At 40.7% G+C, this 22,164-nt stretch overlaps 1 protein-coding gene across 1 annotated transcript; it reads right to left on the bottom strand.

Annotated features, from left to right (window-relative positions):
* Positions 1-4,255: 4,255 nt before the first annotated feature.
* On the bottom strand, positions 4,256-21,409 carry arfgap2 (ADP-ribosylation factor GTPase activating protein 2). Its single transcript, XM_030044825.1, has 16 exons — positions 21,279-21,409; positions 18,619-18,737; positions 18,287-18,359; positions 17,905-18,036; positions 15,520-15,603; positions 14,958-15,054; positions 14,112-14,168; positions 11,227-11,279; positions 10,825-10,961; positions 9,713-9,844; positions 9,439-9,567; positions 8,438-8,590; positions 8,206-8,332; positions 7,333-7,420; positions 6,047-6,168; positions 4,256-5,942 (listed from the first exon to the last, which is right to left on the bottom strand). Exons 1-16 carry the CDS (start codon positions 21,348-21,350, stop codon positions 5,922-5,924), a joined length of 1,596 nt encoding a protein of 531 aa, XP_029900685.1. The 5' UTR covers positions 21,351-21,409; the 3' UTR covers positions 4,256-5,921.
* Positions 21,410-22,164: the final 755 nt, after the last annotated feature.

The raw sequence follows: 22,164 nt of genomic DNA on the forward strand, positions 1-22,164 counted from the left end.
ATTTCTTTTAGTTTTTTGTCTCACAAATTTACCACTTACCACTTCTGTAACTTTAATCTAGGAAATTCAGATTTTTTTTTTCTCTGAATAATATTTGCTCTTCAAAACCCGACTGCCACAAGATGAACTCAGTCTTTGGCTTTGATGAAGAGCCAGTAATGGTTCATTTTTTGGTTCATTATTATGGCTGCAGTTTCTAATCTCAGGTAATCACCCCACACGCCTTTTGCAGAAAAAAAAATGATGGATCTGGGGCCTGTTCAGAACGATATTGTGATCCAACCTTGCAAAGTCAGGCCATGTGGTTCCATGACCAGAAAGTAAAACTTTATTCTTGAGTTTTTTTCTTGTGAGTTTGTGACTTAATAATCTCCAATTTTGAGTTTTTCTCATAAATTTACCTCTTTAATCTCAGAAATTCTGAGTTATTTTCTATTCCCCCCGCCTCTCCCCAGCTCCATAATTAGTTTTTTCCGTACAACGGCCCCAACACGCCGTCACTCTGCCTGTAAAAAGCGGTGAGCTGTGAATCTGAGCAGAGTGCAGAGACAGCACAGGTTTCCTCATGCCACGCTGCATTCACTTCACCTCAGACATCAGAGTTTTGCTGTTGTAAGTTTCTGAGCAGCAGAGACTCAAACAAGACAGGAGGAGGGCGTGACCACAGTTGGGAACATACGACACTCAAACCGATTCCACTGCCACAAAGAAGAAAAAAAAAGTTCACCAAAGGTTTCCAGACCTTGAATCTACTGGCTCAGTCCTTAAAACAACTGAGTGTGAATGTCAAGTGGACCTGGAGGGTGGAGGCCCACTGATCAACACCCTGCAGGCTCACAACAACTCTGATGCTGTCAAACTGAAACTGAAACTACAACACAGGTTATTTTCTCCACCGCTGCTGACTACATCTACTTTGCTTTCATTTCTTGGAAGTGCTGTTGAGCTTCCAAGAAATTAAAGCAAAGTGAAATGTAAATAACTGACATGTCTTCATTTTCTTTTCAGCCTCCCAACATCACAGAAACACTGCTAGGGTTTGTTTCTTTCTATTTCAGCTCAGGTTCATGATGCCAGAGGCAAAATCCTCTGAGCAAAACACCAACAGCAGCCACTTTATTTAACTCCCCAGATCAAATAAAGTCAAGAATATTTTACCCTGTGCAACAGTTTCTGAAAATGAACCGATAGAGACGCAAAACAGACATTTATCAGTCTCCCAAAATGTAAATGCATAGACAAAACAAGATCATTTTGTAGAGCTTGGAATTACCAGGTTTATCTGATTTTTTTTTTCTTTTTCAATCAAAATTCGTTTATTTACAGAATATGATCTTTGAATGACACTTTCATGCTTGTGCGTTGTATAAAAGCAAATGTGGTTAAATATTTCAAAAGTAAAAAATTTGAAAATGTAAAAAGTTCACGCTACAGTGATATTATATCATGAAAGTAGGGCATTTAAGTAGAAGCATACACTGGTGATTTCCTCATCTCAAACAATTTCTTGAAACAAAAGCCAACAACAGTGGTGGATATACCACAACAAAAAATGTCAGTGTCAATAACTTGTCATGTGCCCTTGAGCATCAATTACAGCTTGACAACAACGTCTCATGCTGTTCACAAGTCGACTTATTGTCTGCTGAGGCATGGCATCCCAGCCATTTTCAAAACTGGCCGCCAGTGGTCACTGGCATGGAATGCTTTTCCTACCCTACAGCTGCTGTTTCATGTTTTCAGCACCACAGATATAATTTAGAGACATAAAGTAAAGTGGGAAAAGGCTTTATTGCAGTGTAACAGAACATAAACTTTAATAGGCTCTCACATTCCCATTCACAGTCTACAAATCTTGTATTTTAAAAATTCTACAAGGGCAAAATCCTTGTCCTGAGTGTGTGACAGTGATGGAGTGATAATATAAATAAATAAAAAAGAACCACATGGGTAAAGGAGACATTTAAGTTCTAAAAAAAAAAAAAAAAAAAAAAACATAATGAAAGTAAATTAAGTTTCTTGCTTTCAGGAAGTGTTTTTTTTTTTTTTTTTTTAAATATTTGTTTTTAGCTCAAACAGTCACAAAACTACAATAAAATAAATATGGCTTGTTTGTTGTAACTAACGACATGGCTCTTTTTTTTTTTTTTTTTTTTTTTTTTAGGATTATCAGTACAGCATTTCAAAGAATATCAATATTTTCTTACACCCCTACTATCTATCAAAATGTAATTTTTTAAAAAATGTCTACATTTTACAATACATAATTTTACACTGTCTTACTCTCCCACACTCAGCTTTGCCACATACTTGCTACATGTTCCAAGCTTAACTACCTAGTTTTGCAAGCTTGTAAATTTACCTCTCCACTGTTCCCCACAATAATTGTTTTTCTCTTTAGCCTTTATCTATGATGTTCAAAATGTATACATCCAAAAACTAACATATTTTATTCATAATTATTATAATATCCAGATTTGTTTACAATATATTTATTTATTTGTAGATTTATTTATTTTTTAAAAGAAAGAAATGGGACAGTACATGTTAATGCACATATAAATGTAAACACGTGAGATTACAGCCGTGTGGCTAATTTCCATCTCTAGTCCCATTGGCAGGTTGGTGTTGTACAACATTCATTCACAATAACAACAAAACAAAACAACAGAACAAGACAAGACAAACAACATAGTTGATCATAAAACATACAGGCCAAGGCTCAGGGGACCATGCGCATTTCACCACAGCTTAAACACTAAATTAAACACTAAAATTATATGTCGAGGGGCTGGTTAAAGTGCACAGTGCTAAAGTGTAAAGTGCATTATTGTATTGCAAATTGCCCAAAAAATATAAAGTGCTATTTTGATTGCCTAATACTCAGTTGCATATTACAATAATCTAATACCAACGATGGTAATTTGATACCTAGAGTATCTAGTTATATAGAAGTATAAAGTGCTTGTTGCGTTGCACATTGCCCCAGTGCCTAATTAGTGAAAATTGCACATTACCGATTACATATTGCAATATATGATTATATACCAACAATGGTAATTTTATGATACAGAGAGTACCCAATTATGCGAGAATATAAAGTGCGTGTTGCATTGTACATTGCCCTAGTACCTAAAAAAAAAATAAATGGAGATTTAGCTTAATAAATAGAAAAAAAAATGTTAATGAGGAAGAGGAAAGTAATAATAATGTATGTGCTCAATAGAAATTGCGGATGGAACCCTTGACAAATTAGTTACATTGAACAAATACACAGGTTTATGCATGGTTATGGCAACAGTGTTGTTCTTCCAGTAGCCAAGCTTTGAGCTGTTTAGTAAAAGATGTCAGAGTCGGAAGTTCATATCCAGCAACACATCTACCAAATATAGGGTGAGGAGCTCGAAGTAGAGCTGCTGCTCCTCCGCATCGAGAGGAACCAGCTGAGGTGGCTCGGGCATCTGTTTCGGATGCCCCCTTGACGCCTCCCTGGGGAGGTGTTCCGGGCATGCCCCACCGGGAGGAGGCCCCGGGGAAGACCCAGGACACGCTGGAGGGACTATGTCTCTCGGCTGGCCTGGGAACGCCTTGGGGTTCCCCCCGAGGAGCTGGCGGAAGTGTCTGGGGAGAGGGAAGTCTGGGCGTCCCTGCTTAGACTGCTGCCCCCGCGACCCGGTCCCGGATAAGCGGCAGAAGATGGATGGATGGATGGATGGATGGACATCTACCAGATTTTATGTTTTCATCACAAAATGAACGATTGCTGTGATATATTGAGCTAAGCCGCCCCACTATAACTTTTGTGGCACTCGAGCCAGATAAAACCGTCTGACCTCCAGCTCGGGGCTGGTCTGGGCGGCGTGACGTGCTGATCCTCCAGACAATCAACAACCAAGTTTTTGCTTGTTCGGCTTCATAGCGGCCAGGTGCTTCAGGGAAAATCAAAAAACCAGTCGAGGAAAAACTAAGAGCAGCAGTGAACTGAACACTGAATGCAAGAAACCTCATTCTTGTTCAAATTAATGCTGAATGGTTAAAATATCACAATGTTCCTTTTAATAGCACCCACAAAACAAAAAAACAAATAAAAAAAACAAAACAACATAAGCATGAAATATTTCAAAATATGAATCAAAACAATACCTTGATTCATTTACAGGGAATAAAATATAGCAAAATTAACTCTGACAGATAGAATTTTGAAATCTTAGACCGAAAAACTCCGAGCAGCAGGGACTCAAAGAAGACAGGAGGAGACAGGAAGGGGTTTTCATCTTTATTAACATATGGAATAAGTTTCTTTTGTAGCCTACAAATAAATAGTTGAAAGTTTCATCCTTTAAATCCATGGGTTAATCGTCTTTTGGACAGTTTCTTGCGGGCGGGGGACACAGAGTCAGGCGTGACCACAGTTGGGAACATACGACACTCAAACCGATTCCACTGCCACAAAGAAAAAAAAAAAAGTTCACCAAAGGTTTCCAGACCTTGAATCTACTGGGTCAGTCCTTAAAACAACTGAGTGTGAATGTCAAGTGGACCTGGAGGGTGGAGGCCCATTGATCAACACCCTGCAGGCTCACAACAACTCTGATGCTGTCAAACTGAAACTGAAACTACAACACAGGTTATTTTCCTCACCGCTGCTGACTGCGTCTACTTTGCTTTCATTTCTTGGAAGTGCTGTTGAGCTTCCAAGAAATTAAAGCAAAGTGAAATGTAAATAACTGACATGTCTTCATTTTCTTTTCAGCCTCCCAACATCACAGAAACACTGCCAGGGTTTCATTCTTTCTGTTTCAGCTCAGGTTCATGATGCCAGAGGCAAAATCCTCTGAGCAAAACACCAACAGCAGCCACTTTATTTAACTCCCCAGATCAAATAAAGTCAAGAATATTTTACCCTGTGCAACAGTTTCTGAAAATGAACCGAGACGCAAAACAGACATTTATCAGTCTCCCAAAATGTAAATGCATAGACAAAACGAGATCATTTTGTAGAGCTTGGAATTACCAGGTTTATCTGTTGTTGTTTTTTTCTTTTTCAATCAAAATTCGTTTATTTACAGAATATGATCTTTGAATGACACTTTCATGCTTGTGCGTTGTATAAAAGCAAATGTGGTTAAATATTTCAAAAGTAAAGGACATAAGAGTTTTGCCACCTGGTACGTTAAATATTTAAACCGCACTCGAGCCAGAAAAAAAACCGTCTGACCTCCAGCTCGGGGCTGGTCTGGGCGGCGCGACGTGCTGATCCTCCAGACAATCAACAACCAAGTTTTTGCTTGTTCGGCTTCTTGGCGGCCAGGTGCTTCAGGGAAAATCAAAAAACCAGTCGAGGAAAAACTAAGAGCAGCAGTGAACTGAACACTGAATGCAAGAAACCTCATTCTTGTTCAAATTAACGCTGAATGGTTAAAATATCACAATGTTCCTTTTAATAGCACCCACAAAACAAAAAAACAAAAACAAAAAAAAACAAAACAACATAAGCATGAAATATTTCATATGAATCAAAACAATACCTTGATTCATTTACAGGGAATAAAATATAGTAAAATTAACTCTGACAGATAGAATTTTGAAATCTTAGACCGAAAAACTCTTCCTGACGGTAAATTACAACAAAATTCTTGGTTTAGAAAAAGACTACTCTCTGATGGTTTGCTTTATGAAAATAAAACTCAATCATCTGCTAACGAGAATGAGAAAAGAAAACACTGTCTCACTCCTGGGGAACTGTCTCTAGAAAGGACAGGCGAGCGGGACGTTTGTCTCTCCATGCAAGCTTTCCTTCTTTTGCGTCTCTCTTGTCCCGTCTCTTCTGTCCAAACGTGCCTGTCAGTCAGGAGGCTGGTTTGCTCTACACAGTCGTCAGTTTGTCTTCCGCAGCTCGCCGCCCCGGCTCTCAGCTCTGCTCAGTACGAGCCGTAGCGATCCTGGAACACAAAACAAAACAAAAAAAAAAACAGGTATTTTAAATGGATTTTGTAAAATGTGCCAAATGCTGTGTCATTTTTGCCAGTCCCCTGTCCCGCCTCACCTGGATCGTATTCATGACACCGTTGGCGAGAACGGCCATCTTGCCTGCTACGGTCTTCACTCCCTGTTTGAACTGAGCGATGTCAGGGCCGGAGGGGAGCACGCTGTCAAAACTCGACCCGCCTGGAGAGGAAGAGGAAGAGGAGGAGGAGGAGGAGGGGAATTGAATTAATGCCATTTATTACCAAGAAAGTCTTTCACTTTCTTCACGAGTTTTTCCTCACCACAGCATTTTACTATTTTCTCCTGACAAGCTGATCACCGCGGTGTTTGTGTATCAAGTTCATGTAAAAATGAAAAAATAGAACGCTTCTGGACTAGGGTCCTCGATAGCAAATAATAGGGTTAGGAGTGGCAATATGGAGTTTTACTAGCAGAGATGAAATGTTGCGTGAATGGTGTCAAAACGTAACATAACATTAATCACAGCTGCTGCATGAACTCTTAAGAATGCCAAGATGGCGCTGCACTGGTGGACAACAAGAGAGGAAGGCAGAGTAAGAAGCTGCTTTTCCTTTCTGTCGTCATGACGAATGTGAGCGCTCTGGCCGTATTACCTGCAGAGAGAGTTCTCACGTGTTGTTTTGCTGGTTGTGGCTTTTATATGAATGCAGTAATTTTGTCCCTGTTGGGGTCCTGTAGGAGTGACAGCTGGCTGGTGAGGAGGCAGCCCTTTTACATGATCAGATCAGAAAGCCTGGGCAAAACGTACTCTGCAGCAGGTTAGCTCTGTGGCACCAGTTACCATGACAACCCTGTTCACTTTATGGTGAGCCCTGTTCGTGACCCCGTTACACCCGGATGAAGCTACACGTTAGCTCGTTTAACCACTGGTCCCGCTCGGTAAGCCACCACCAAAAGCCACCAGCTGGTTTCACTGATGAGCTCCCCTTCAGGCAGAGGAGGAGCTCATCAGTGAAACCACCCAGTGGTTTTCGGTTGGAATGAAAACCTGCAGCCTCTCGGCTCTTCATGGCACATGCTTGCCTTGTCCTGGTCTAGTGCCTCTTACGGGCTCACGTGAGTTTGTATTTTTGCGCCACCTGGTGGCAGAAACAAGAACAGCACTGCAACTTAATGAGATTAACTCGGTGTTTCACATGAACTTCTGCAGCAGCACTGCACCACAAAATACATGTTTCAGAGAGGCATCTGTGAGAATAATACAGCTTCATTTTTCTGCAGTGTTTGAAGAGAGGCACACAGATTTTCTGCTGATAGCAGGATTGTAAGTGCTAATTTAGAAAACTTAACACTGTTACACACTGTACACACACATGATCTCACCTGTATGGTCTTTGTGGTCCCCAAACAAGTCGGCTGAGCTGATGGAGGTGCTGCCAGACAAACTCTCCAGCCGTGTCTTCGCCTCGTACTGAAAGAAACAGGAATAATGTCAGTGAGCTCACAGCCGCTGAGAGGCTGTAGAACAACCAATCAGAGAAACACACTTAATTAATAATCAGCAGCTTAATACTAAAGAGCGACTAAACCCCAAGCCCTGATCTGTGTGAAGCCTGACTTGCAATGGTGAAGGGTCAGAGTGCAGGTAATGTCATCACCTGGAGAACCACAGGCGATGACATCATCCTCCACCTCAGACCAGGCACAGATCAGCACCCGGGGTTTAGATCCTCTTTAAATGGACAGTCATTATAAAACCCCAGATACACATTACAGCTAATATCAAACTGCCATAACATGCAAGGAGGTGTGATTTTTAGAAACAATAACAATAACAACAATAACAATAATGATAATACTTTATGGATGTAGCACCTTTCATACAGGTGGTGTAGTTTTGCTTTACAATAAAATGAAAAACAGATAAAAGATAAAATGGAGATAAAACAAGATAAAACAAACTGACAGTAACATATGTGGAACAGGAAATATGTGGAAACAAAGGAACCAGAAAGAGTAGATCAGCCCAGGTTAAACTAACCTGTGTCTTTTAGGATTGATTTTAAACTTCTTTTACTTGTTTAAAGACTCTCACTGGGTTAGGACCGGCCTACGTAACTATATATATATATATTTTTTTTACAAACTGTCACATTAATAAGAAAATCACACTGAAATTATGGAATTCCCTCCCAAAGGCTATATGAGATTCAGGCTCTTGCTCTTTCAAAGAGAGATGAAGAGGAGGTTCCTCACCTCGGCGTTGCTCTCCCGACCGAAGAACATGTCAGAGGAGATTGCCTTGGCATTGGCGAACTTCTGCCTGGCCTCACTTGACTCTGCCACTGGAGCTGACACTTCAGCTTTTCTTCTGCTGGGAAGCCTGAGGCAGAAGGAGAGCAAGACATGAGAGCCGTGTGAAGGTCTGGGCGTTCACCCGACTGAGACAACGGGAAGATGGAGAGCAGGAACATCAGTAAACAGGTACCTCTCTCCTATTGGCTGTATACTGGAGATGGTGACCTCCTCTTTGGGGTCTTCTTTCTCCAGGGCCCAGGAGGTGGTGAAGGAGGCGGTTCCTCCCTCTGAGTCCCATCGGGATCCAAATCCGTCTCCCACTGTGAACGGGTTGTCCTTGTACCTGCACGCCCATCAAACAACAAACTGTTGAGTTCAATGACCTGCGCCTGCTGTGGTGACGGAGCGTCCCTGCTGGCCCGGGAAACCTGCAGGGACGCTCCCGTCAGAAGTTTCAGGGCCATTTTTATTTTAAAAAAAAAAAAAAATTTAAAAAAATAAAAAACTTTGATACTTATAACTTTTGATACTTTTGATAATTAAACTGCTGTTTCTTTTTACGAGTGTCACCAATATGACTGTACCTATGTTATTACACTGCCATTGAATTTTCTTGTGGCTTAGAAAAAGGTTTATTAAACATGATCGGGCCCTCCAAATATTATACAGTGCAACATTTATGAAATATATACTTTAATAAAGTGAAATGCTAAGAGGCTTGTTTAGATTTGGCAGCATTACTTTTACTTACTCTTACTCCTTACTTACTCCACTTGGTATTGTTCAATTGTCTTTTTTTTTTTTTTTTTTTTTTAAATGTAAAGTCTAACTGGGCTTGTACTGTACTGTTGATGTGGTGAAGGTGAAGGTGATGGATGAGGTTTGCTGTGTTGTAATTCTACGCTTAAGTTCCTCCATGTCAGATTTCTTTTCGCCATTGAAACAAAAAAATTTAAACCCAGATACACACACATGTAAACACACAGCTGTTTTACAGATCAGTTTTCCAGGTCGGCCAACTTGGCGAGCAAGAATCACGTCATTAGGAGTGAAAAACGGCTGATTTAAATAGGTGACCAATCTGTCAGAACATCCCCAGACACCTGTTTAACTTTCTCTCTGTTTGTTTCTACGGTCTAAGGTCACACAGCACAGCAGGATGGACAGCAGTGAGTGAGGAGAGGCTCATACTTGGGGGGTCCAGAGGTGAAGCCGGGCTCATCGAACATGTCCAGTTTGGAGCGAGAAGAGGTCTTGGCCCCGACAGGAGTCTCCTGCTCAATCAGCTGCATCTCTGACATCACTGAATGAGACACGGCACTGAAACAGGAAGCACACAAGCCAAGGTAAATACACACAAAACCATGCATGTGGTGCTGCAAATATGCAGAAATGCAAAAAGACCAGCAGCAGCCATTTATACGTAAGCATGTAAAACTTGCTCGTGTAAAATGAAAGGCTTTACCTTCTGTTGCCGAAGCCCATGCCCAGTCTCTCTGCCTGCTCTCTCTTCTTGCCCTCCAGGTTCTTTATCTTCTTTTCCTCGATCTTCCTGTCGATCTCCAGCTCTTTGTAGGCCAAACGCATCGAGGCCACACTGCAATGCCCGAGGACAAGTGACATCAGAGCAAGGAATCTAACACTGTCCCCATTTTGGCATAAAATTTAGTTTGGTCTTTCGTGGACAACACTTCAATGAAAATTACTTGATTGGCGCAACAAAAATCTATTTTTACTATACTATCTTTGTAGGAGCAAAGGATGTTTTTGCAGACCAAAAACAGCAATACCTATAAACGTCCTTTCTGCTACACCTCATCAGTGCCTGAGATTACAAAAATGCAGTTCAATGTATAGCCACCTCATGAAAGCTTTAACAAAACATCACACTAACTGATGTGTTTAAATCTCTGTCAGAAAAGCTGCTCTGCCCTTTACATCTGTTTAAGTCAGAAACTGCTTTCCCATTTGGAGCTCGTGTAAAAAGCTGCAGCCAGGCTTCTGACCAAGTCTGAAACAGGTTGAAACTCCTGTTTTGCCTTCATCACTTGCCCATTGCATTTAAAACTGATTTTTAGATTCTATTATAAATAATCCAGACGCAACATGGTCTTCTCCCTACATAGATTGGTCTTGTGTTTCGGTGTGAGCCTGTTGCAGTCTGAGCTCAGGTGTGCCCTTCATTAAGTCCCAGGGTCCCAGATAGGGAATAAAGGTTATCAGCCCTTTGCTGTGCAGAACACCCTATCCCCTGAATCTGTTTCTCCAATTAACTTTTCTGTGTTGCGTTATCGTTTAAATCTCTCAACAGCACATTTATAACAGGCTTTCAAATATTATATTGTGTGCTGATGATGTGAGAAATGCCATGTTTAATGAATCAATTAAGAGGGAACCACATTTTAATTTTGTTATACAACTTTTTGTATAATGACGAATAAACTTCTTTGTATTCCTTGTATTAAGTTTGTGTTATGTTAAACTGCTTCTTCCATTTGTTCTGGTTCTGTTCTTGTTGTCCATTTTATTCCTGTATGTTATTTTTAGAAACATCTGCACCCAGTTGGATTTACTTACATGGATTCCTCTGCTTGTTTCTTAGCCTCGGCAACCTGCTCCTCTCTCAGCTTCTCTGCCACCTGTGCCTGCTTCTCCACCTCCGTGAAACTCTTACTGCTCACCTTCTGGGCACCAAGGCCTTTCTTAGCACCAAGCTGCACGAGGACAAAACATTACACACAATTTGGAGCCGGGTAAGACAGGGAAGGCACTTTATGTTATGGAGACATGTGAACAATAATAATGGAAAGACTTCCTTGCTTTCAAAGATCACTTCATTAGAAATTTCTGTTGTGTTTATAATATATTAGCTTCTTCATTTCAGTGGTAGAAAACATAACATGCAATCTCCTAAAAGCATCACCGCATGTTGCAGCTCCCATGATACAAAGTTTCTGGCTCAGTGAAAACATCACTTACCCCTTTTTTGGCAGCCATGGGTTTCTTCTTCCCGATGATGGAGGATTTCACATCTGTGACACAACAAACAACATGAGACACTTTCCTGAACTAATAGCTGTATTAACAAACTGCAAGGCATTTTCTTATCTTTATTCAGCCAAGCAGGTCAATTAAGAACCAATAAGATAAGATATTCCTTTATTAGTCCCACGGTGGGGAAATTTTACAACAACCTGACACAGAACAGGAGAAAAAGAGAAGTCAGCTCAGGAAAAGGCTAGTAAGGCTCATGATGCTCCTGCTGCAGACAAACAACACTGCAGCTCCTGCAGCGAGAACAGGAGCTTCTCGCTGCGAATGCAACCAAGCAGATGCACCAGTACAGACACACAACATGACACCAGTTAAAGAGATGCGAGCCAAGAGAACAGCTGAATCTGAAATCAGCCTTTGTTTCCCAAAACATCTGGGATCGAGTACTTGATGGAGCTATATTCATGTAATCAAAAACTTAGCGCTCTTAAAATAGTGATGTTTGTCCGTTAACTGTGCTGTGAGGAAAGCCTAAATTTGCAAAATGAAAGATTTCGCAGCTCCTGAAGGACAATAGGGACATTTTCTCTCCATTCTCCTTTTCTCATTGTTCTCTCCTGAATAGATCTTTGCTTGTAGTGTATAAATCTCACATGTACGCCGCTTTGGATAAAAGCAAAACTACAAAACCAAAGTAACAGACACTTAAATTAAGATGTTCAAGGGGTAATACTATATTTCTGTTTTCTTGAAACATGATAAGACTGGAGACGAGCAGCAGAGATTACTGAATGAGAGAGATTTCTGCATTCAGAAACGCAGGAGTGGAAACGAACCTGGTTTTGTGGTTGCTGAAGCCCCTTCCTATCTGATCACACTAGTCTCACGCAAAGAAGGCGGCCATTTTTAGCCTGGGAGCTAGTTAACATTAGCATATCTGGGTACTTTATCTTTCTGTTTGTTTTTCTATCTTGACTTCTCAGCCTTTTTGTAAAATGATGGAAATAATAAATGGCTTGTTCATAAGTCATTATGGAAAAGGTAGCTTAACCTCACAAGAAACATTTCCTACACATTTTCTCACATATTATTCTGTTACTGTGCTCAGTATTAGCCGCTGTTATGGCTGATGCGTCAGAAATGCTTCTACAAAGAACTTCAAAAATGTTTTGAAAAAAAAAGAAGAAGAAAAAAATCTACCAATTTGTTTCCTGAAACTTTCCTGTCACTAATGGTTGGGTGTTCTGGTAAATTCACATGTGTGTAACTGATCCAACAGCCTGCTTGCATTTAAATAAAATCTCTGCTGTCATGTTCGGTTTGTGCTCACGGGCTCAGCGGTGCATTTTGGTGGCACACTGTGTGAGAAGCTGTGAGTAATAAGATCAAAGATTTATTGGAATAAGTGCAGTTTTGGTGTGAAACACAGTAGCACAACATTTTTAAAAAAGCATTTCATTTTACATCCTTGAGGAAAAATCAAGGCCAGTACACTGACTAACCCAGAGAACAAAAGATTATACAAAAGATGAGTTAATTTTTAATTTATCTTTGACCTCTGCCATTCCAGTGCTGTGGCCGTGTTGTTCCACTTTCTGACTGAGAACTAATTACCTTCTCAAAGAGCAGCTGGTTTACCAGGCAATTATCAACAAAGTGCACAATTACTTCTAACTAAAAAGCTTTTCAGACGAGTTGTTAACAGTTTAAATGACTGAAAAGGGCTCCCCTGTCTGAAAACTATGGGGAAAAACAGAGCTGAGCGAGGGCTTGTGAGGTGTCAGTCAAGCACACAAACATGCCTCTGAAGCACAGCCGGCCGGCGGCCCGGTGACGAGGTGCACTCTAATCACCTGTAGGTGTCCGTGCTTCATGTGATGACAAACGCATGGAGTCCTCTACAGGACAGGACACTCCAGAAATCACCATCATATTTAAAAACACAGAAGAAGCAGATGATATATGAACACGATGCTCTCTGTGATGAGGTTTAAGGCCAAATTATACTGACAAATATACTGCTGCTGGTTGGTTTTGTGCCTGATTTCATCTGTGAAATCTTATTTTAGTCAATTACAGTACTGAATGCATTACTTGAACCTTGTCTGGGCAAGTTAAGAGACAGGAAGTGAGATTCAGGGCAGGTATAAAACTACAAGGTTTCAAAGTGCATTGCTGTGGAGAGAGAAAGAGGTTTTGAGTGACTGAGACAAAATGATGGAAAACATCTAATGGGGTTTCTAAGCTTATTTGTCAATTAATGACTTTTCCATAACTCCACACTAAATTTCCATGACTGTACATCTGCAGCGTAATGAGTAAAACAACCTTTACAACTAGGGGACAGAATCACAGGACAAATAAAATATCCCTCATCACACCCTCGATGCCTCTCCACTCTCTTGACTGGCTGGTTTCCCAGAATAAAAGGAGAGAAAATTTCCATGAAATGAAAATATCTTAATTGTTCTCCCTCCTCAGGTTCTAGCTCAAATTACAATTGTCATTAAAAATGTCCATGACTTCTCCAAAACTTCAGGGATATTTCATCATTTTTCCAAAACACATTGGAAAACACATTCTCAAATTCCATGGCCTTTCCATGATTTTCAAGACTGTGGAAACCCCGGCCTCAGCAGTGAGGCGAGTAAATCGCTGATCTGCAGGCTTATTGTTTCTGTCTGCAGCAAGAAAACACAGAGGGAGCTGGGCTGAGGCCATGTGCTTACTACAACCCGCTGAAAAGACAAAACCGTCAAACATGATGAGGGAAATGACAGATGAAAGCACCAAGGTTGAAACCAGTGGTGCGCAGCTTCAAACTCAAACAGGGAAGTAGGAGTCAGGCTGAGAACCTTGTGCCGACTCACCGATGGAGGCTTTAGGTGATGAGCTCAGTCCCTCGATGCTCGGTCCTTCCTCCGGCTCTGACAAGAACCACACAAACAGACGTTACGGATCACAGACTTACTGCAGAACATCAAAGGATTCATTACTCTTTCCCTTCAAAATTGTGAACATTTCTAGTTCACAATTTTGCTTTAAGAAAATCTAAACCCGATGACAGGACTTCTGCAGGACCTTGCTTATCACTGCTGTCCATCTGAAACCTTGTAACTCCATAAACTCAGCTTTTCATAAACTAATGAAAACAGTTTAGTCTCTACTGTTACATTTTTCAGTTTACATAATGAGTTTTGCAAAGGTTTCATAACCCCAAGGCTTGCAGAACTTTCTGAACTCACAGGAGTGTGTACATACTCAAATTAAGCTAGAACACGAAAATCACCCAAAACTGGAGACACAACTTTTTCCACCAGACGGCGGCTTTATGCAAAACCTCAACGACGACAGTCAGTGAAAATTTTAAATTAGTGAGTAACAGTCACTGCTATTAATCCAGCTGGATTTTATCCATTCATAAAACACTAGCAACTCATCACATGACAAGCTTCTCCTGTTTACTGTTAGGTCATGTAATCAGAGCAATAAATTTATCATGCTGACAGATTTATTTTAACTTCTTAGACAAATATATTCCATATGTTTTGTTTTGAATGTTTTATAATGTATGTTCTTCACTTGTTTGTTGTGAGTCATTTTAGATCTGCTGCTGCTGTTTTGGCCAGGGCTCCCTTGTGAAGAGATCTCACATTCTCGATGGGACTGGAAATAAAGGTTAAATAAATTTTAAATATATATATATTTTTACTGACGGTTGCTGGTGGCATCCTGGGTTTTGGCTGTTGCGTCCACTAACTGTGGGGTGACAGCGGCTCCGTTCTCCTCGGCCATGCTCCAGTCATTAGCAGGCTGAAAACATGACAACAGAATTCCCTGTTACTGTCATCTTTTCAGGAGAGTGCGCAAGATTACATAAAACCATGTTATGTTCCATCATTTCATTTTTTTAAATATCAAATTTAAGAGAAAACACGCCAACTTAAAACTTTCCACAGCTGCTACTTGAGGCTTATTGTTGTGGTCACTTTGGTTTGCCCAGTCTTAAACATGTTATTAGTAGAACTGGGTATGAAAATCTGTTTCCTTTACGGCACCTTGAATGCCTCGGTATGACAGGATATTGGACAAAGGACACGTCATTAAATACCACGTTTCTTTCCACTGGTTTGTTCTGTCGTTAATGACAAATGCAGCTCACCTGGCTGTCTTTAAAATGGAATCGCAGGTGAAAAAATTTAGGACAGGGGTTGTGATTAGTCTATATCACCCACACCTAGACGACAGTCACTTTACAGATTCCTAACGGTGCCAAACCTGTGTGTGCTCGGCGAAGAAGTCGGCCTCCTTCTTCTCAGGTGCTGTGGTCGCAGTGCTTCCCCCGGAGGAGTCGATCCAGAGCTGCAGTGAAGACATGATGGCAGTTTGATGAGTAACTGTGTCCGTATCTTTAAGTACCACAATGTTCACAGCAACACGGCAAAGCACAAATTTACTCTGTTGATTGTTATGATGTATATTGATCACTGAAATGCTGTAATCTGCAAACACTTTGTGGACTTTGAAGTAGATCCACCAACATGGCCCAGACACTGATAATCATTTTACAACTCTTACATAACCTGCCAGCAAACCCCAAGGCACTGCAATGAATGTCCAGTACTTAGGTTGACTCGGAGTAGAGCCCATTTTTTGATAGAGTGTAACTCTGGGAGGTAAAATGGTTTAATAAAAATGAGAAAAAAACATTGTACAGTCGCTAAATTAGGTTCAGTGTAGTGAATACAGATAATGGGAGCTGCGTCAGAGGTCAGATCACTTTTCATATTTATGATGCTGCTTTGATAAGTAAGAGTACACAAGCAGTTGTGACTATCTGACGTGATATGATCAGGATGGACTGAATCACTGTGACGCTACGCTCGCTTCCAGCTAGAAAACTGGCAGCTCATTTGAACTGCAGAGGCTTGTGAGAAATTTGTGAGTCAAATTTGATTATTTCTGCGGTCATCACTCAGTCGTAATTGTAATAATCAAAGATATACAGTTAAACAAGATGGTCTGGAAAAAAAAAAAGGTTCACATGTGATTATTTTATGTTGTTTCTGTACTACTTAGCGAGCATCTCTGACAGAACAAAATCCACACAACAGGTCAGTAGTTTAACAAGCTCTTCTGGGATGGAAATCTGAAAAATTTGAGCCCTTCTCACTTCTTAAATGTTACCCAACCGACCAAAACACAAGAAGATTTCACCATTTTCTCTTGAGCTGAAAATTCGTCTCAGCTGTTACAATGCAAACTAGTTGGTGAGATGGCCGAGTCACAAAATTTATATCAAGGGCAAACAGGAGAGCAGTAACATTATCAGTATCACCAATATTGTGACATATAATCTTACTCACAATTGTTCATCTACCATCAGGCTGTATTCGAACGATAAGTCCACTTACATACCCAGCCTACACTTTCTAGAAATACAAAAGCCCATCTGTTCAACATATCGTGTGTTCTGCTGCTGGTCACAAACCTAATGCAAAACTCTGACAGAGGAAAACACACGCTGGCTGATTCAAGCCGCAGTTGGCAGACAAGTTCAGTAGTGAAGCAGCTCAGACTTTGGCATGGAACCCATGCTAAAAATAAACAGTGAAAACTGCTAATTAAACCGAGCAACCTTCACTCTAAAGTTAAACCTATACAGACAGAATCAGCCTCAAAAAACAGCAGCTCCAGTTTCAGAGGCTATCAGCATTGTGTTTTCATTTGGTCCCATGTCAAGAGTTTCAATCTCAGTTATCTGCAAAATCATAAATCAGACAAAAGGAGGAGAAACAAAGAAACTGTCTGCATTAAGGATGCTTATTATCATAATTAGCTTAAACATGATATAAAAGGGAAAAATCTGTCCTTTAAAGGGTAAATCAACATTAAATCACATGGGGCTCCAATTTTCAAGTATGTTGCACTTCTGGTTGCACCCAAATCAGTGATGCAGGTGTTGGGCTACTGGACCTACTTCTGTTTCCTTTACGGTGAGAAATGTTTTGTGATGAAGGTGTTTATATATACTCTCCCTCTCTCTGTGTTTGTGTATATAAATATATATGTGTATATATGTATATGTGTAATAATAACAAGGCTACGGCAGGAAGATAAAAGAGGTTCACATTTTCTTTTTGGCTTCATGTTTCTGATATTTGTTTAATAGGGTGATTTTTAAATGATTGTTTAACTCAGTATTATGTGACTGAGTACAATGCTTAATTGATCAGATGTATGTAAAAATGTGTCACATTTAATGACATACTATGGCATATGTGCAAATACACTCATGAAATACACTCTGCAGTGAGCTAGGAGCGTTGTAAACATCTGAGCAGTCTGTGTCTAAATCAGCAACTCTGCATGTGTGTGTGTGTGTGTGTGTGTGTGTGTGTGGGAGATTGGGGGTGGGGTTGGGCTACTGGCAAGTCATTGTGAGTAAGTCCTGGCAACTTTCATCTAGTCATGGCCGATGTGGTACATGTGTGCTTTATTTTATCATCCAACTCTGCCAACACCGGCCACGTCAAGGCCAGGCACAGCCTGTGACATCATCTGAAAACACACCACTGACTTTGGTGTGTCAGCCCACAGAGATCAGTGCAGCAGCAATTTTCTGCCCTGTCCATTGTCTTTAACATAACTATTAATACTCACATCTGTGCCATATTTGGATAATGCGGCGTTGGCCTGCTGTCGAATCTTCTCTCTGTACATTTGGGCGGCACGGCTGTTGTACTTGGCGTTGGTGTCATTCGTGGAGCAGCCATGCTGGCGGAAGAAGGCGGTCTTCACAGACAGGAGAAGAGAGAAGAAAATGACTGTTATGACATAATCTGCGTCACATTATCAACCATATAATCAAGCCCCAGCAATACTCTTGTCTGGACTAGCTACAAAAATGACTGTTTAAATTTAGTGAGTGAACTTTTCAAACTTGTTTTTCCCCTCATCACCACCTAAGGGAAACTGTTCAAGTAATGTTCTCTAGCAGATATCTTCATGCCAGTAGACCTTAATAATGACACCTATGACTTACCGCATTGGCATTGCCTCCAACCTGCATACATCGCAGCTGAAACCAGTTCCAGTTGGAGTCTAACTCAGTGGATCTGAAGGGAACAGAGAGTAATATTAAACCCAGAACTATTGTGTAACTCTCATGGTACCACTGATGAAGAAAGGCAACATCCTGCTCAAATACACACTTAATACTTAAAGTATGTAAAGTTGAAACCAGATTTATGTGTACTGTCCTGGACCGTCCTTTCTATCTCCTGTGAGGTCTTAGTATCCAGTTGTAACATGCTTATGAGAGGCAACACATTGCAGTATATTTCTGAGCCAGGCTGTAGTGAATCTGAAACCCACCTGATGAAGCTGAGGTGCACGCCCAGGGATCGGTGAATACCAGAGCAGTCAATGCACAGGAACACACCGTAGGGAATGCTGGCCCAGCTGGGGTTTTTCGCAGCACAGTCAAAGCATGCCTACAAGCACATATGGGTCAAACACTGAAATCAGCTTTTATTTTGTAGACTAATGCAGCTACGATGACAGGTAAAAGCAGCAGACACTGGATGGCTAACAGTGGTGGTTTAAGGCACCACACGACCGATTAGAGTTGGGACATTATGCTTATCTCTCGATTCCATACCGTCACGATACTTGGGTACTAATTTGACATGTATTGCAATTCTCAAGTATTGTGATTGTACAAGCATTGCAATCGTTAGGATTTATTTCAATTTTTGATTTTTGAATTCTCCTCTAGTTTGGGTGAAGTTTCATGCGACTGTGATGATCCTAGAGGTCATTACAGGTCATTTTATACAATGATGTTTCAAAAAAATGCTCTGACTGCAGTGAAATGGCTGCTATGGGGGCCAACATCATCACACATGAATCAAATGTGGCTCATTGAATCCACAAGAGTCTCAGCTTTCCAGTCAAAGCCAACTGATGCAGCTCCAAGACTGTTTAGGCCCCAGTCTGCACAAACACACCATTTTACAACATGCCACAAGAACGCATGTGGACTGCAGGGTTGTGGCCCAAACTGCATGGGATTAGCAGAAGGTGGGCATGTCTGCAAAGGAGAGAGCCATGGCTGCCCAGAGAACCCATTTTCATTCACACATCTGGAGGTCAGATTAAGGGACTGCGCTGGAAACAGACATGCCAATTTAGCCTAACTTTGAAGCGATATTCAGTCTCCTTGTTGACAACCTCACCTGACATGCTTGGTACCAACAGATTCCTTAGGTCGTCTAGTTTCATGTGACATCAATATCTTTACTTTAAATCGATTTAGTTAGGGCTGCACAATATGGAACATTTCATACCTTGATATTTATTTATGAATCATACACTACTCACAAAAAGTTAGGGATATTCGGCTTTCGGGTGAAATTTCAGGATGAACCTAAAATGCATTATAACCTTTACAGGTGAACTTAATGTGACCTTCTGTAAACTTCTGAATGCACATGTCCAACTGTTCAATGTTTCAGTACTTTTTGCACAACTTGCTGTTCTCTAACAAGGAGTTTAACGGCAAAATTCACATCAGGTGTTTGATGCTCCAGCTCATCGAGGTCGTATCATTAGGGAATGGCTGCTGGAGACTGGGGTACCTCAGATGGAGTGGCCTGCACTTTCTCAGACCTGAATCCCATAGAAAACCTATGGGATCAGCTGAGTCACCGTGTAGAGGCTCGGAGCTCTGTACCCCAGAACCTCAATGTCCTGAGGGCCGCCCTTCAAGAAGAGTGGGATGCCATGCCTCAGCAGACAATAAGTCGACTTGTGAACAGCATGAGACGTCGTTGTCCAGCTGTAATTGATGCTCAAGGGCACATGACAAGTTATTGACACTGACATTTTTTGTTGTGGTATATCCACCACTGTTGTTGGCTTTTGTTTCAAGAAATTGTTTGAGATGAGGAAATCACCAGTGTATGCTTCTACTTAAATGCCCTACTTTCATGATATAATATCACTGTAGCGTGAACTTTTTATATTTTCCATAAATTTCACCCAAAAGCCCAAATATCCCTAACTTTTTGTGAGTAGTGTATCTTGATAACAATACAATATCAGTATGTGTTCACACTGACTTGAAATTATAATTGCAGCAACAGTAAAAGTTAGGCAGCCCCCCCCCCCCAAAAAAGAAGATACCATAATAATAATAATAATAATAATAATAATAAGGAATAATAATAATACCATCTGAATGTAGAAAATACAGCTAATTTACAAGTATTTTTTATTGATCAGAGCTGACCAATCAGTGTCTTAGGCTAACTCTGACCCTAAATTTTGATATCGTTCATAACATCGCCTTTTAGGGTATTAATATCAAGCATGTTCATATCAAGATAATAGTGTGATAAAGATATAACAATGGAGCCGCAGATTCAGTCATAAAAACACCACAAAAATAATCGCGATACTTCAGTGAAATGGTCGTTTTCTCTCAACCCAACAACCGAAGTAGTAGGCATTAAATTGCACCTAATTCAGCCGCAACACCAAAATCTTATATATATCCAGCTGACGATGTGGCTTGTCAGTCTCTTCCAATGGCCATCAGCCTCAGACACAGTGAGCTAGCCGCGGACCGACATGACGTTCAACAACACGGCAGGCAAATGTTGAGATTTCTATTGTAAAGTTATTCTCTGTGACTGTCCTTCGTTAGCTTAGCTGTGATGCTAAGCCTGTCTGTCGCCGAACCGCGTTAATTGACTGTTTAGTGACCGTGTTTATTGAATGTCCACCGGGTAGCTAACGTTACCTCAGCGAACACGAATCGTATACGTGGCCTTTATGTTGGACTCTTTACCGGCAGCGCATGCTAGCTGCCGTTAGCCGCCGTTAGCTTCCATTAGCTTCGATTAGCTTCCGTTGCCTCGTCCGTCCAGCTCAGCGCCGTTAACGGTCACCTCGCGACAAAACACGTCCTAACCTCCGTCGCGTTAACAACATAAAATACGTAGCGGCCCGTGTCTTATCTGTTTACTTACCTTGTTGGTGGGAATGGACCGTAGTCTTTTGAAAATGGTAAGGATTTCAGTCTTATTTGGTTCCGTAGCCATCTTGCCACTCTGACAAAATTTCCACGCACTGACGTCACGACGGGTGCTCACGCGGCCGAAACCTGACGAAACTGAGTTGTGTTTTTTTTTTTTTTAAGTAATTCTTAAAGGAACATTCCTGTTTTACGTTTGAAAGCAAGAAAGACAAAGGTGGTGGTTTGTGAGGGAGTATTATATTATACCAATGACACACTCGTTTCATTAGGTATAATATAACACATTATAAAGATAGATAGATAGATAGATAGATACTTTATTCATCCCGCAGGAAATTCACATTTTTTTCAGCAGTATCCACAGATTACAGATTAAGTAAAATAAAAAAAATAGAAATAAAGAATAAGATCTAAGTACAACAGAATAAGATCTGAGTACAACAGAATAACCTAAGTACAAACCAGTGTGCAAAAAGCAATGTGTGGTGTATAAAATGTGCATAGAGGTAGGTCAATGTGCAAATTTAGAAGAAAGAAGAAATGTACAGTATACACATGATAAATAGCAGTAAGCAATATAAACACTATAAACAAGGATTATAAAAAGATAGGAATATGAACAATTTCGACAGAAGTATTAACAATTAAACAGAAGTAATAACAGTTAAACAGCAGTGGAAATAAAATCCAATTCAAATGTTCTGCCATAAAGTTTACTTGCTCAGGTTTTCTTGTTGTCACGGTGACAGAGGTGTTCATTCACTTCTATGTTTGGCATTGAGCTCATAGTTAGTGCTGCTGTTGGACTGGACTGCACTTTACTGACAGCTGTTTCCACTATTCTGTCCCCCCTCATTGTATATAAATAGGGAGGACAA

The sequence above is a fragment of the Myripristis murdjan genome, chromosome 3 (assembly GCF_902150065.1).
Source record: "Myripristis murdjan chromosome 3, fMyrMur1.1, whole genome shotgun sequence".
NCBI classification, from domain to species: Eukaryota; Metazoa; Chordata; class Actinopteri; order Holocentriformes; family Holocentridae; genus Myripristis; species Myripristis murdjan.

What these genes read in the sequence shown, in the direction of transcription:
- arfgap2 (XM_030044825.1), bottom strand. Translation starts at nt 21,350, where the DNA reads ATGGCTACGGAACCAAATAAGACTGAAATCCTTACCATTTTCAAAAGA. An exon ending in AAACAAGCAGAGGAATCCAT is followed by an intron (nt 9,845 to 10,824) that starts GTAAGTAAATCC and finishes CGGGCATTGCAG; the next exon opens with TGTGGCCTCGATGCGTTTGG. An exon ending in ATACAGCCAATAGGAGAGAG is followed by an intron (nt 8,333 to 8,437) that starts GTACCTGTTTAC and finishes CTTCTGCCTCAG; the next exon opens with GCTTCCCAGCAGAAGAAAAG.